We start from the raw sequence: 15,554 nt of genomic DNA on the forward strand, positions 1-15,554 counted from the left end.
CCATGCCACAGTGCGGCCAGTCTCCAGCTCCCCACAGCCCTGCATATGGGAGGTGCCTGCTGCATAGGGCTGGAGCTGCAGGCATTTATCAGCTTTAGTGAGACACAAGCAGCCCCAATGACCCAACACATCAAATCTCTCCCCTCCAGGCTGCAGAGCAACCTGTATTTTCAATTTCTGTTGCATGCCTTCTTCCCCCTTGCCCTGTAAGACAACACAAAATGAAACTGAAACAGCACTAAGACCAAAGCAGATTTTATTTGGTTAAGTTTTATTCACATGTACAGGGGCAGTATCTCTTCTAACAATCCACATACTCCTACGGGTGTAATTTTGGTAAATCTTCTTTTGCCAAATGAGCACAGCTACCTATGGCTGTTTCACACCTCTGCCAGTGCTGAAGCAGCTGCCACTGGTGACAAGAAGTGGCTGAGCAAGAGACAGTAAATGTCAAGTGCTGGTGCATTGATCCTGTAACTCATCTGAGGTGGGGAGGATGCATCGGTACCCCTTTGTACCTCCCATTGCAAGGGTTGTGGTCTGGGTTTAGTAACGCATATAGATGCTGCTCCCAGCTGCCCACACCGCCAAGGGACAGAGGTGTCAGCTACTAAAAGCAGCATCTGACCTAAGAAATAGGCATTGAATGCTGAGACCCAAAAGAGGAATAGGAAAGTGACAAGTGAGAATGAACCCAAGGGAAAAAGCAAATTTGAGAGATGGCGTAAGGAGGAGGAAATGGTGTGCAAGTAACAGTAGTGGACATTAGTGGTCATACAGACATCAGTCAAATTCCCCTTTATATAAACTGGTTGGAACAAGCCAGTATAAAAAGAATTTCCATGGTACTAAGGAAACAAGGATGGACAAAGGACTAGCCATGGAAAATAATGAGGAAAAGGAAAGCAGTGAGAAACTAGCACACAAGAATAAAAAAGAACACCCAGAGCAGCCCAGACTGGGGTTAGTTTCCCCTGCTCATAACTGCTATCTTGTCAGCCTGGCACTGTTCAGCCTATTTTATCCTTCCTGCTCTTTTGCAGACCTGAGTGCTGAGCTGTTTGCACTTCACCCTGAGAGCTGTGATGTCCGTCAGTTGTTTAGGAAAAATAGTTTCTGAGATGTAAACACACGGAGATTGAACCAAGCTGTGTAATTTGGGACAAGTATCACATCAAAGCCCTTAAAACCTGGTGGGGGACAGCACAACCGCATTTAGGTCCAGAGTTTCAGTTAAAGCCCTTCTTCACGCTTGTGTTGAAGATCATTACATTAACATTTAGGTTAAGGCAGAATAAACGCTATAAGGACTCAGTCGTAATCCTTCCTATGAGCAGCTTTTGCAAATCCCACTCTGTCATTCCCACGGTCAAAAATGCAGTAAAACGCAGACATAAAGACGTCTCCTAAAATCCAGAGCAGACCATTGCGAGTCGGGATGTCAAGAGACTGAAAGCCGCTCATGCAGAAGGTTTGGTCTTCAATAGACTCCTGGAAGAGAAAGCACAAAGTGTCCTTGGGGTAGCCTGCTCCAGGCCCATCTAAAGAAGCAGGAAATACGGAACAGGGAGGCTGCAGATGCGCACCTTTATGATGTACTGCTCTGCTGTCAGCTTGTACTCATGGTGTCCAATCGTGAAGCTTATGTGAGGCAAACTGGACAGTCTTCTGCAGTCTACAAGAAACTGTGTGATGCACGGATTGAGGCGGGATAGGTTTGCCTTTTTTTTTAAGTATTGCCCTTTGAATACAAGACTTTAGCAGCAGGTAATAGCGAATTTGCTACAAGCAGCATCAGGATGACTTATGGCCCAACACTGCCCTCCAGCTTTCTAGCTCCTGCACTGGGTCAAACCAGCCTAGCAGCTCAGACTGCTGCACCAAAGCCCCAAGGAACCCAGTACTGATGAAAATCCTCGTGAGCCTCAGAAGAAATTAGGTGAAGGGAGACTGATGTGCCCCAGGTAGAACTCAGAAGCAAAATTGAGTGTGTGAGCCCCAGTGAATCCATTTCAGCAAGCAAAAGACTTGGACTGGATGGAGGGAACTGCCTCCAGCCTACGTAGGGAGCATTCACCCCACTCCCTCCCCTCACATCGTCATTTTAGGGGAAAAAAGCCAGTGAGGAATACAGTGCTTTGTGCTTACACACTGCTCTGAAGTGGGATTTAAAGATCAGAACTAAACTCTGGCATGGTCATTAATTCCCAAAAGTAATACATCCACTTACAGTAATACAGAAGATAATTTCCTGGCCTTTCTTGTTATTTCATGAAACAACGGGTATGTTAAATGGCACTGCAGAATGCTCCAAGCCCCAGAGGGATCTTTGTGGAAACTGTAGTGTTTAAAGTCATTGTTTTAGAGACTTCCTAGAAGGAAGAATCTATTTTTGTTGCTGTTAAATCTGCTTTATGAAAACATACCTCTAAATCTTGTGTATATTTATCAGGTGTCATACCATTAGAACAAATAAATGATGGGATACAGAGGATAAGACTGAAAAAGCCAGTGTGATAGTTTGTAGGAGACAAGAAGCAAGACATTTTCATTTACATTTATTCATTCACATAGCTAGTATGTCCAGAATAAATTAATCCTTGCTGGTAAGAGATATAAGTTCTGGTAAAATCATTGATGGATGCACCCACTTATAGTGGGATAAATTTGAGCCTATATATTTAGCCTATCTGTGCTTGCTGCAAAAAGAGTCATAGAAAGTCTTGCTTTCAGGATGCTTTTTTGCAGAATCTGAGATGCTGGCTGAGTGTTCTTGTGTCAGCACTGGAGTATATAGACTTATACTGCCATGACCTGTTCCTGGTTTATATTATGCTAATATAAGTACATTGGAAATACACAAGTGCCACTCCAGGTCTTCCATTTACAAAAGGAGACAGATTAAAAGTCCACTTATGTCTTTGATCTTTGCGGAGCAACCATAACACTCAATGCTCTTCCAAGAGCAGTCGTGGGTCAGGATCAAGACAGCTAGCTGCAAAGTTGACAGAAGTCATACAGGGCAGCTTTACTTGGTGCACTGGAGCTGTGGTGATGTGGCGATTACCCATGGGAATCAGCCAAGGGCCAGCAATAAGGCATTTGAGTAAAAATAAGCTGCTCTTTCCCTGGCAGCAGGTGGATTTAGCCATCTCAGGCTTGCTAACTGAGTGCTTAGATGTTACAAGGGTTCAGTTACACCATGTGAAAACTGCCAGCAGGGAGATGCAAAGGGCAGCAGAGCGACATCCCAGCCTGGGATGGCAAGGCCATGGGAAAGCCTAAGCTACCTCAAGCAACTTCGGCTCATGCAAGCCCCCCCAAGACTGGTGCAGGGAGTCAGGGTTTGTAGGAGCAGGGTCACAGAGGCCATCAAATGGTACAACAAAGATGTTCTGTCCCACTGGAGGAGGAGGAGGTTCTCCTCAGAGGGCAGGCATGGTTGGGAGAGGGCAGGACTTGTGGCAGAGATGCAAGGGGGATGCAGGAGAGAGCAGAAGGGAAGAGAGGAAAACCAGTGAGGAGACAGAGGAAGAAGAGACAGAGAGGTCTGTCCAAGCACGTGGCCCATCTGCCAGGAGCCAGCGTGGTGAGTGACTCCCAAGAGCCCTGGCACGACACTGCTTGCTCCACTGCAAGCTGACAGTGAGAGGTCTTGTCAGTGAAGCCATTGTATGATGCAATTAAAATATCTTTCCCTTTTCATTTGATGCTGATGGGGCTGGCCATGGCAGCATCACTGGGGAGCCAATGTCTACAGCTGAGGACAGTGAAAATCCTCTGATTTTATGAAAGAGAATGATCTCTGATGTAGACTACAGATGGAGTCCTCAAACAGATTCCCCCATTACTTTCTTACGCGCTGGTACAGATGAGTATGGGAAAGGAAGTGGACATTTGTGAGGAGGGCTGAGGCAGCAAGGCAGATGGGTCAAAACCAGCTTGGTTGTGAGTTCAGTGCTGTCCTGGAAGCAAAGCTTTTGCTGGGACATTTCTGAGCTATTATTTTGGTTATTTTCCCACCCTATAATCTTTTTGCACCAAATACCAGTTTCTCTTCCTGTTTTCTGACTGGTTTCTGGCTCTATAGTTTTTACCTCTCCAGTACGTGATGGACTTGCCCCAATATACTCCTGTAATCGCCTGATTTGTGAAGAGGGGCCCGTGATAAGAGAAGTGCCTGAGTCAACGATGGCTTCACAGCCGTGGGAGCAAAATGCCACCCGGCCCTGGATCTTTATACTGCAAGCGAAAAACAAAGCATCTTTAAGCAAATGGCATGTACACTCTGACTGAAGCAGCACATTATTGCTAGCTAAAGTGCCAGAGTACGGACTAAGGTTAAAACTAGCTGCCAAGCTTTGCCAGTCTTTAAAGACAAGAATGTCTTTAGAAGCCAAGAAGGTAATAAAAGGAAACTGCATGAGGAAGATGTCCTGTCTGTGGACTCACTCTCTCAAGATTCCTACTGCCCTAATCATTTGCTGCCTGCAGATGAATTTGTTCTCACCCACAGGTATGTGTTGTCCTTGATTTACACAGCATGATGGAGGAGGAGCAAAGAGACACTGACTTTTTTGACCAAGGTTAACAGGAAAGATGAGAGCAAGACCCAGAGCTGGATTCTGTTCCTGTGTGCCTTGACCTCTTAACTGAATAGTCTACCAAGAGTCAACTTGACCACTGGTGTATCATACTAAAACATTTTAACATGCTCTGCCAGAAAACAGCCACCCGTATCTCAGCCGATTCAAAGAGCTAATATACCCCTGCCTCATTCTGGTGAAACCCCTCTTCTAAAGGCACAAGGGTAAAACACTGCAGCTGAGTCCTCCTGTATAACCAGGTGTTTCTGCCTGCAGGTTTTACCTGGGGAGGTGAATTCCACCAGATATTTCATACATACTTGTTCACGTGTATTTGCCAATAGCTTTTCTCGGTGACTGGAACCCAGTGGATTGAACCTTTGTAGAGAGAATGGTCTATCCCCCCCAGAATCAACTCACCACCATTCTCAGTGTCGTCTCCTCTGAAAGCAGAAGACAGGTTAACACAGACATGGGAGCGTGCCAGCAGACACTTAAAAAAGCAAAAGACAAACCACAGCCGTTCCTAAATTCAGGTATGGGAACTGAAAGGGATTATTTCTAACCTATAACTGCATATGTCCCATCTCAGAGCCTCCAAACAACCTCTGAGAAGATGTTCTGTAGGCTGCCAAGGACTGAGATAGGCAGCAGGAGCAGGCTGAGCCAGTTGCTGCTTTTGCCTCAGAATAAACAAAACAACAAAAAAAAAACCAATCAAAACCCAAGAAATGGGGAAAATTCCTTTCTTCAGTTGAAGCTTTATAAAGATGCATGGCTGTCAACAGTTAAAACAGATGTATTTCTCTTTTGGCAGTGTCGCTTTAAAGACTGACCTTTTCAGATAGAAAGAGAAGACCGGCTCCTCTACCAGCTGCTGGTTCATGATGCTGTCAAACACAGGCAGAGCATTGCCTACTATCAAGGAGGGGTATCCCAAGCCCAGCACACCATCAAAATGGGCAAGGGCGAAGGTTGTTCCTGGCTCAAACACTGACTCGCCAAAGTCCTGGCCCTTGATGGAGATGTTACTGATCTGTTTGGTACCAAAAAAAGAAAAACAACAATCCCAAAACAGTTGAAAGCAAAGACACCATCAATTAGAATACATTATCCACATTTCAGATCCATATGAATGGATTCATTCCTTTTATAAAGCCTGCACAATATCCTTAGGTGACTTGCATCAATAGAACAGGTGCTCATTTGGCAGGTAGGCTACATCAACTCCTTGTAATGCCTGGATTCTATGGCTGTTTGTTTATAAATCCAAGACAGGACCCAAGGAGACAAGCAGAAATGAAAAACAGAATCTTATGGGTTTGTCCTGGTAGCACAAAGCTGGAACAGCACCTTCACCTCTCAGCACCCAGCTTGCTGGGGCCTCCACCCTGCCCTTGCCTAAACCAGGTAAGGCTTTCCAGGGCAAAGCCAGAATGTGAACTGCCTTAAAACAGCTGACCTGGAGGCTGACACCCATTTGAGGTGGACACTTACCTGCAGCGTGTCTTTGCCAGCAATGCCCAGAAGCTGTCCCGTGCCATACTGCAAGGAGAAGGCTTCCCCACCGTGCTCGTACGAATCTGACAGAAAGGACTTAAATTTCTGGTGCACCCCTACACAAAACAAATGACATTTGTGCACCGAGGGGAGGTAATGGTGATGCACCTGCTCCCCAGTGCAGAACCAGATGAGATGCAAGAGGAAGGTGTTGATGGAGGTGGATGTGCCCTCCAGACAGCCCTATTTTTCTGTACCTTGGAGGTTACTTGGGGTTGTAAAGACAAATTAAAACAAAAATGGGCATTTTCACCAGTATTGGTAGCTCTCAGGTTTATTTTCATGCCCTTTACATTAGGTACCTCATGGTGCAGAAGGACCCATGGCAGTGCAGCCAGTGCCTGCCCTGGCTGTGGGGTGATGCGGAGGGACAGAGGAGCAAGCCAGGGAGGGGACAGTGACCCTCAGGGGTGCTCCAAATCTTCTCTTCCCAAATCCCTGCTGCAGGCAAGCTCCTTGGGAAAGGAGAAGTGTCCAAGGAACCCAAGACACAAAGCAAAAGGGAGAGTAACATTTCTTACTGCATGCTTCGCTGATACAATAAGCAGAAGGGACCCAAAAGTTGGAGGAGCCGGTGTCAAACACGACGGTGAACTTCTGGGGCGGTGTGCCGACACTCACAACTCCATAGTACTGTGCCTGGGGGGCAAACAACACAACCTGCTCTGGGCTGCACTGCTATTCCCGAGAAACAGGCAGACGTGGGAGCAACACACAATGCTTTCTCAGGGGGTTGGGTGCAATTTGAACATGAAGGCATGCACAGGGCACTGTGTGTGGCTCCAGGAGTGGCTGTGTGCAGCAGGTTTCACTCCAGCTGCATGCATAACAGTGCAGGATTTTTAAAGCCTGTTAAGCAAACACTCAGTTGGGTTCCTCCATGAAGTCAGCAAGCCCCCTTGCACCAACTTCAGCAGTCAACTCCAAGACAAAACTCTCGCACAACCACACAGGCAGCTCCTTACTGATGTCAGTAAGAAACCAGTGGTGCAGAGACAGCATGACCGGCCTCTGTCAGCGTCAGAGGGCTCCAACCGATGGCACACTGTCACATGTGGCTGAGCTTTTTCCTTTGTAATTATCAGCTATTAGAAAGTCAAAAAATTGCTCTGTTGCACTGACTGTGTCTGATGAACTGAACAAATTCATCCAGTGGAAATGAGTGACCATTCCTGCATACCAGCTGAGGATAATCTGTGAATACGTGAGTGCTGAAGCGAAGAGCTTATCCACATCCCGAATACAAGTGTCTAAGTGCCCCTATCTGGCCCTGGAAGAGCATTTCAGCATTAAGAGGCCTATTTTTAGGAAGAGGCATTTCTGGAATTCAAGTGCAGATAGAAAAGCAATAGCCAGTGCCAAGCCTTTTGTAGCAATGCAAATATTTGAATGTGTATCTTCAAGAGCATACTTGTTAATATACTGAATATAGTTTCTGACCCCAGAGTTTAGGGTCTGGATGAGATAGTCATGAAAAGGCAAGCAAGTGCACCATTTAAGAGAACATACAGTAGGATTTTATTCCTTCCTGTATTAAACAAACCTTTATCAATTAATCTGCAAAGTGAGGCAGTTCTAAGACATGTACATCAAAAAGAAAAAACACAAACACCTTGCACTGAAACCTCCACTAAAGTGTTCCTGGTGTTAGTTGGATATGCTGGGGAAGGGGGTGTGTTTTGTCCTTCTGAGATTTATCCCCTCTTTGATAAGCTTTAAAGCAGGCTGATATGTTTCAGTCTCCTTTATTCTTCTTTTACAGAAGAATACATCTTACACACATCTCTAGCTCACCTTGACATATTTCATTACAGCTCTCAAGTGTCAGGGAGTTCTTGCTGAATTAATTCAGCCTTCCCTTCCCTGCTCACATGCAGCCTCCACAATGTCTCTGCAACTTAGCTTTTCTTTACATAAGCATAACAGAAGGATCAAATAAAACAGAGAACAGAGACCATCCAAGAGGACAACACGCTAAACCCAGGAAAGACAATCTACAGAATGGCTGACCTGCTGACTTGCCTGTCTGAGATCCAATGGAACTCCTTTTTTACCTTTTTCAATTTAGGTAGTCAGTTCAGCCAGGTTAGTGTGAGAGCCAGGTCAGTCTCCAATATTTAATACACATTAAGCTCAGGAGATAAAAACAGACAAATAAAAACCCTACTTGGGTCTTTGCTATCACTGATTTATGACACCACATGGTCAAATAAATGAGATTTGGGGGATTTTTTTTATACCATGCAAACATCCAAGTTTCTGATAAATAGAATACAGCTAAATGAAGCAATCAAGTTCTGCCACAAAAAAAAAAAAAAGCAGTCCTGAACACAGATTGATACAGGCAAACCTACATTAGTCCGGATTCCCAATCAAGTCCAATCCAGATCTACACAAAAATGAGACTTGTCAGAGAACTACCACTGCTAGACTACATCAGCTTTCTACACAGGTCCCATGCTAACCTGGATCTAGACATGTGATATTTTGCAGACTAGCAGACTATTTTGTATGATCGAATACCTAGTGATATTATGATCTAATAGTGTAGAGCAGCAAGCCACCTCAAGCCCTATATATTCATTGAGAGACTAGATTTGAAATGTGCTGGAAAAAAATAAAGCATCTTCGAGAGAACAACAAATCCTTACGATAGTATTACCAAAACTGTACTTACATTCATGTAATCATACAGCCTTTCTGAAGCAGTTCCAACTGATAAAGCAATATCTGCAGGGAAGCAATGCAGGTACCTCCGGGCAAAAATGTCAGGGTGGTGATTCCTCCAAAACTCCTCTAATTCTCCCTTTTCTTTCAGCTGTTTCTTGATAGATTTGAATCGAATGAGGGGGATTCTACAGAAACAACATAAATGCACAAAAATTCACTGGCTCTCCTTTCTAGAGCTCTCATACACTCTTTTATTGTTAAATTTGCTTATTTTTTGAGACCTCAAGTAGCAACCCTGGAAAGCATCTCAAACGTGCCAGTGATGCTAGATGCATTTTCTTACCGTTCCAGGGCCAGGGTTAACGGGACATAAAGCACAGCCAACAGCATCACCCGCATGGCTCCAAGCAGGTCAGAGTCTAACAACACTCATTTACTCAGAAGTCCCTTTTTTATAGCCCGTTGTCAGCAGAGGGCTGTTCGCCAGGTCAATCAATCACAGGAGGTCAGTGCTTTGGCAGAAAAGTGATTCATTTGCTCTCAGAGTAACCGCTGGATTGTGCAAATAGCAGTGTCCAGGGGAGCTACTAAGACAGATGACCAGGGCACAGTGTAGACCAAATAGACATTTTATTTGTAGACCAAATAAACATTTTATTAACAATCCTTAGTGTCATTTACATAAATACATGGTATGAGCTTGGCTACTGTTAGGATGGGAAAGAGGAGGTGGTCCAGGAACTTGCCTGGTTCCCTCCAAGTAAGCTTCTTTTCAAGGTTATTTTAGTGACAAGCAGCCCAGATGTGTCCAATGCAGAGAAAGAGGACATAACATGTAACCATTTCCCTTTTACATGGAGGTATTTCAGCAGGGCATGTGATAGGGTTATGACAAGTCATCCCTTAACAACTGAAGCTTAATTCCCTATTTATGGGAGAGCTCCAGGCTAAACATAAATATGACTGCCACATGAAAAAATGGGGATCGAAAGTAAAAACCATGACAGGCTGCAACACACAGTAATAAACAGCCAGTGGCTTTGTGCGGGTTTCAGCAAGACACTTGGAAGCGCTTGCTCGGGTTTATTTTCCTGCGAGTTTCCTGAGGTTAGCGGTTCCCACCCCTGCCTGACACTTGGATCCAACTCCAACTGGCGGAAAAGTCACGGTGTCGAAGAGGCTGATCTGACAGAGAGCAACCCCAAACCCATTAACTGCCTGCGAGGAAGCTCAGCGTTGAGACTGTGAGTTACTTGTGAGACATTCTGTATCTTTCCTCTGCATGAGGAAGCGCAGTGAGCAATCACATGCTGCAGCCTGGCATGCAACAAAGCTAAATGTGAATAATCAGCCTGTTTTGTTCAAAGGCCTATGCTAGGATGCCGGGAAAAGAGCAATGACAACTTTTTCCCTGGAATACATCACTTATTTCAGATGAACTGCTCACCACATGAGGGTGAACTGGAATTCAGTACCTTCCCAAAAAAGACAGCAGATGTTTCGCACAGCGAAGAGTGAATGTCAAGAACATGGAGGAGGCAGGAGTCATCATCTGCTCTAGCAGCAATGCTCCAGTCAAGAAAAAACAGGAAAAAAAACCAAACACACAGTGTTTTGCCTTAAAATAAACTAATTCAGAGCTCTAGTCTTTAGTCCCCTGGATTTTGAGACACACATTCTACTTTTTCAAACTTACCTGCAAAAGCATGAGGGCTACAGAAACTCAGCAAAGGCTGTTGTCCAGAGCTGTGTGCAGAGCTTTGGATCTGAAAAAGCACCAGCAGCTCTAGTCTTAATTTACATAAAAAATACTAAAATCTAAAAATCACAGCTTTTACATTGGTTTCCATTTTACTGCGATTGGTCTTTAATTCCTTAGCCCTGAGCAGCATTCCCTGTTTCTTGCAAACTCAGAGGTTTTACACAAGTTCTCAGCAAGCAATTATATTTTCTGCCCCACAGCTGTCCCAGCCACCGAGCTGCAGGAGTTGGGTGCTGGCAGTGAGGACAGTGAGCAATAGCTGCGGTCATCTGTGAACTTCCAGGGAGCAAAGGCATTTCTCAAGGAGCCTACATGCGCCACCTGATGCGCAGCAGAGCAGATGTCATGCCCCCTGGTAGAGCAGTGTCACTTTGACAAGAGCAAGACAACGTCTGTGCTGAGTACCTTTATCACTTGAACTTTTCCTCAAATGCCACAAATGCTTCTGGGAAGTCATTAATGTTCATATTGGAGGGCATCAGGATAACTGAAGACACGAAATGGCTTTCAAAACACCGCCCTGGGTCTGGTGAGGGGACTGCCTTTGCCTTAGAGCCTCCATTGAGTCGCTGGTTCTCAGAAAGCTCAAGATTATTCATTTATTGCAAATGTAGCCCTTTGTTGTCTCACCACACAAAGGTTATAGTTTCCCCAAATACTCTGATCTCACCGTGTGTTCCAAGCAGACATTCATTTCGCCAACAGAGGTACAAAATGCGGCAACAGAAGGTCATCGTGACTTATTTTGATAAGCTGGAATAATGATTAAACTACAATGCAAAGGATCCCCAAGTTGTTTGCAGCTTAAAAGTTCCAGTAGAAATAATTCAAGTAGAAAAAAAAATGTAAGTACGTGTGCCTATAAACATAAGGTGTACTGCAAAGTTGTTTCTCTCCATATGGATTATTAAGGAAAATATGACTAAACAAAGAAGCTGATATACTTTTACCTAGGCTTTTTTGTTGTCCTGATCGGCAGGATATCTGATGAGATTTGTCTAAGGGACATGTCTTTGCTATGAATGTTAATTCATTATTATTTATGCCAAATGCATTTGATTTTCAACCCCTCTAGCCTACAGTACCTTACAGGGCAGGGAGCTTTGCATTTAGAAGGTGCCACAGCTCCTCGGAAATGGAAACATATACAAAAACCATGAGGGCCATGGGTCTATTTTCTTATCAGTCAGATGACATTCCAGGGTACCTGCTTGGGAAAGGATGCCCTGTGAACTCTGGGAATGAATGACAGGACCCCCACAGCAGTCCTCTGCCAGGGTGTGTAGTGCTCAAGCAGTAAGGTGGCTTCTCTGAGGTGCTCATTCAGTGAGAAGCAGCTGGTGCTGTTGGGACGCTATGCCTAGCATGTCCCGCCTTCTGTCATGACAGCAAGTATTTTCAGCGCCTCTCTTCCACAGCACAGCCACAGATGACTGCGGCATATCTTTGTTCTCCAGGCTTGATACTCTGCCCAGCTTCTCCATCCAAAACCTACTTCATGGCGTTCACGTTACAGCACTCACTGTTCTCTGTCTTGCAGCAACACTAGTTCCCAGATGTTCTCTCTGTTGTCCTCCCCCAGGAAACCCTCCTTACATTTCATAGCATCATTGCTGCATGGCACAGACACATCTTGCACAGAAAAGACTAGTAAACATCCTACAGCATACATTTGATTGATAGCTAAGAGCTGCTTTACTCTGGAAAACAAGTGCCAGTAGAGAGCTCTCTATTCCCAGATGTGACCAGAGATCAGAGGCCACCTCAACTGTGTGATATTGCCTTTTTCTCAATCTTTTGTTTACTCTGCCTTTTGTTTTTCCAAGAATATGTGACTCTCAGCAATCATGTATTTTGGTTGTGTAGAATGTAACACCCAGAAACCTACTGCAGGTTCTTGGAAGAAAGTATCTTCCCTAAATTACGGTAAGCGTGGAAAATGACAGCAACAAGCTGTAGGTATATCAAAGTAGAGAGCCAGCTGCTGGAAAGGCCATTTCACTTTAAAACAGGAGAAGGCTCACTTGGTGGAGACCTTAGAGCAGCCTTCCAGTACCTGAGGGGGTCCTACAACAAATCTGGAGAGGAACTTTTTACAAGGGCATGTAGTGATAGGACAAGGAGGAATGGCTTTAAACTGAAAGAGCGTGGTTTTAGATTAGACATGAGGAAGAAATTCTTTACTGTGAGGGTGGTGAGATGGTGGAAGAGGTTGCCCACAGAAGCTGTGGTTCTGAGCAACCTGGTCTAGAGGAAGGTGCCCCTGCCCATGGCAGGGGGATTGGAACTGGATGATCTTTAAGGTCCCTTCCAACCCAAACCAGTCTATGATTCTATGAAAACATTCTGTCAGTTTTCATACCCAAAGGTCATAGTAAAGCTATGTCCAACACACAGGTAGGATAATCCCCAGGAAAACTTAAAACAGAAGCAGTTCAAAAAGTCAAAGTATACAGAGGTGCCTGCACATGGGAATTCAAGATTTCCTCCTAGAAATCAGAGGTGCTCCTGACCTGAACAGCAATGAGTCTTGCTGAGAGAAGGAGGGGAACAGTTTACACTGTCACATCTAAATAGTCATAATTCTTAACATTGTATGTATCTCACTCATACCAAGTGAGAATCTGGATGGAATTAAATTCATGGGAGTTTCTTTTCAGGTTTTGGTAGGAACACAGGGACTGCAGTAGCACAGTTGGAAGGTGGCCGGAGGACAGCGTTGGCAGGTTGTGATAGTGAGCATATTAAACAGGGGTTCAGATAAGATGTAAAACATAATGTAATGAGAAAGGCCCTCCAAAGTCAAGAGTGCCAGGAGCTATAGTAAACACCATTAAATTAGGAACATAAATAGTAGAACAGCTCAAGATAGCAGTTTGCCAAGTATTTGTGTTAAAGCTTTAAGATAAGCACTGGGTGGCAAGTTACACTCTGAAATTATGCATTTGGCACCTTGCAAAGTAAATCCCTAGAAGTGCCACCCGTCTGGAAAGTCAGTCGAGCCCTGACAGGTATTTTAAACACCAATTCGATTACGTCCGATGTTTCCGCTGAAGGTCTCATGAAAGCTAAACATCTGAGTTTAGAAATCTGGTCTTCTGCGCTGTTTACTCTCCCAAGCTAATCCCTGCAGAGAGCACTGGCTGCACAGACAGCACAGCCAGAGCAAGAAGTTAGGGGCTGGGGCACTGGGGAGATGGGCTGGGGCAAAATCAGTGAGCATTTACAGTGTGCATTGCAGGAAGAGGCAAGAAGGAATGTTGTTGGGGAGGGGCGAGCAGGAGTGTGGGTGAGAGAGGGAGACCCGCACTCTGCATCGTCCTGTCTGTAATCCCCATCACCAAACACTCATTTGGTTATCAGAAATGTTTCAGAGCCCTTGAGATTAACGGCTGGTGCCACGTAAACAGAGCCTTATATTGGGAAGACAGAGTTACTGGCAGGCCAGTTCACAGGCGGGCTCCTGTCCCGTACATACACTCCCAGCCATCCCCAAAGAAAAGTCACAGGATGGGCAACAGTCTGAAAGCCGTAGTTGCTTTTGTGCCCTCCAACGAGTGCCAGAAGTACCTCGTGGAAGACCTAGAAGAGATGCCAGTGGATAAAATGGTGGATCTGAGCGGCAGCCAGCTGAGGCGGCTGCCTCTGCACATTTGCTCTTTTAGGGAACTGGTTAAGCTGTACCTGAGTGACAACAACCTGAACCATCTGCCTCAGGAACTGGAGCAGCTGCAAAACCTGCAGATCCTGGCCCTGGACTTCAACAACTTCAAAGCGCTGCCCCTGGTCGTGTGCACGCTGAAGCAGCTGTGCATCCTCTACCTGGGCAACAACAAGCTCTGCAGCCTGCCCCTTGAGCTCCGTCTACTGCAGAATCTCAAGACCCTCTGGATCGAGTCCAACTGCCTGCAGTACCTGCCCGAGGTGGTGTGCGAGTTGACTCTGCTCAAGACCCTGCATGCTGGCTCTAATGCGCTGCGCACGCTCCCCACGCAGCTGCAGTACCTGCAGGAGCTGCGCACCATCTGGCTGTCGGGCAATCTGCTGTCTGAGTTCCCCGCTGTGCTCCTGGACATGCCTTTCCTGGAGGTGATCGACGTGGATCGCAACTCTATCCGGTTCTTCCCCAGCCTGGCTCACCTCCCCGGTCTGAAGTTGGTGATCTATGACCATAACCCCTGCAGGAACGCACCCAAAGTGGCCAAAGGAGTTCGCAGGGTGGGGAGGTGGTCAGAGGAGACTCCTGAACCCCGAAAGCGGTCCGGGGCAGTGGTAGAAATTCCACTCGATGAGAGACCATCGCCACCTCCTGCCATCAAGCCTGAGCTGGAAGTCGAGCCCTGTTGATGCTTCACTCTGGCAAAGGTGGCAGTGCACTCACACCACCACCCAGCCTCTACTTCTTTCTCCCTTGCTTGCTGGCATCCAGGGAGCCCCACACTGCCTTGCTAGTCTTCGGGAGTAGGTGCACCAGCTTGAAGCTAGATGAGAGCAAAACCCTCTTGTACAGTCACCTGTTTTGCACAGCACCCAGCACTCTCTAGAGCAAAGGCTTCATCATCTTCCCCCTCCACCCATGTGGGGACCACTCAGAGGTGGCAGCAAAGATGAGACAGTTCAGATGTCTTCCATGGGTGGACTGTGCAGAGCACGAATGGACTTGCTACTCTTCATCCATGGGCTCACCCTTCTCCCCTCCACCTTGCTGAGGTGTCTGAGCTCAGCTGGATGCCACTGTTCAAGGTGATTGCTTCTGAGTCACTGCAGTAAAGTAAGCACAGCATTTGTCTCAAATGCCTTATCTGAAACACAGGAACAGCTTGAAGGTTTCCCTCCCTGCCGTGTGGGAAGCTGTAGCAGAGCCCTGGCTGTGCTATCAAGGAAACAGTGCGTATGTACCAGCAAGCTCTCCTCTTACCAGTGCAGCCTTCTTCCTGGAAAATTTGCAACCACCCTTGTTTTGTTATTGCCAAGCA

The 15,554-nt window shown here is 45.9% G+C and overlaps 2 protein-coding genes across 2 annotated transcripts; one reads left to right on the top strand and one right to left on the bottom strand.

Annotated features, from left to right (window-relative positions):
* Positions 1 to 243: 243 nt before the first annotated feature.
* LOC133269995 (cathepsin E-A-like) lies at positions 244 to 10,803 on the bottom strand. The gene is made up of 9 exons (XM_061454820.1): positions 9,160 to 10,803; positions 8,824 to 9,001; positions 6,668 to 6,785; positions 6,084 to 6,202; positions 5,423 to 5,622; positions 4,907 to 5,029; positions 4,098 to 4,242; positions 1,587 to 1,685; positions 244 to 1,491 (listed from the first exon to the last, which is right to left on the bottom strand). Exons 1-9 carry the CDS (start codon positions 9,213 to 9,215, stop codon positions 1,312 to 1,314), a joined length of 1,218 nt encoding a protein of 405 aa, XP_061310804.1. The 5' UTR covers positions 9,216 to 10,803; the 3' UTR covers positions 244 to 1,311.
* A 3,235-nt stretch (positions 10,804 to 14,038) lies between these two features.
* Positions 14,039 to 14,925, top strand: LOC133269998 (leucine-rich repeat-containing protein 10-like). Its single transcript, XM_061454822.1, has one exon. It carries the CDS (start codon positions 14,089 to 14,091, stop codon positions 14,923 to 14,925), a length of 837 nt encoding a protein of 278 aa, XP_061310806.1. The 5' UTR covers positions 14,039 to 14,088.
* The last annotated feature ends 629 nt before the right edge of the window (positions 14,926 to 15,554 follow it).

The sequence above is a fragment of the Pezoporus flaviventris genome, unplaced genomic scaffold, assembly GCF_033815535.1.
Source record: "Pezoporus flaviventris isolate CSIRO_AGI_PZ_B2104156 unplaced genomic scaffold, CSIRO_AGI_Pfla_v1 ptg000016l, whole genome shotgun sequence".
NCBI classification, from domain to species: domain Eukaryota; kingdom Metazoa; phylum Chordata; class Aves; order Psittaciformes; family Psittacidae; genus Pezoporus; species Pezoporus flaviventris.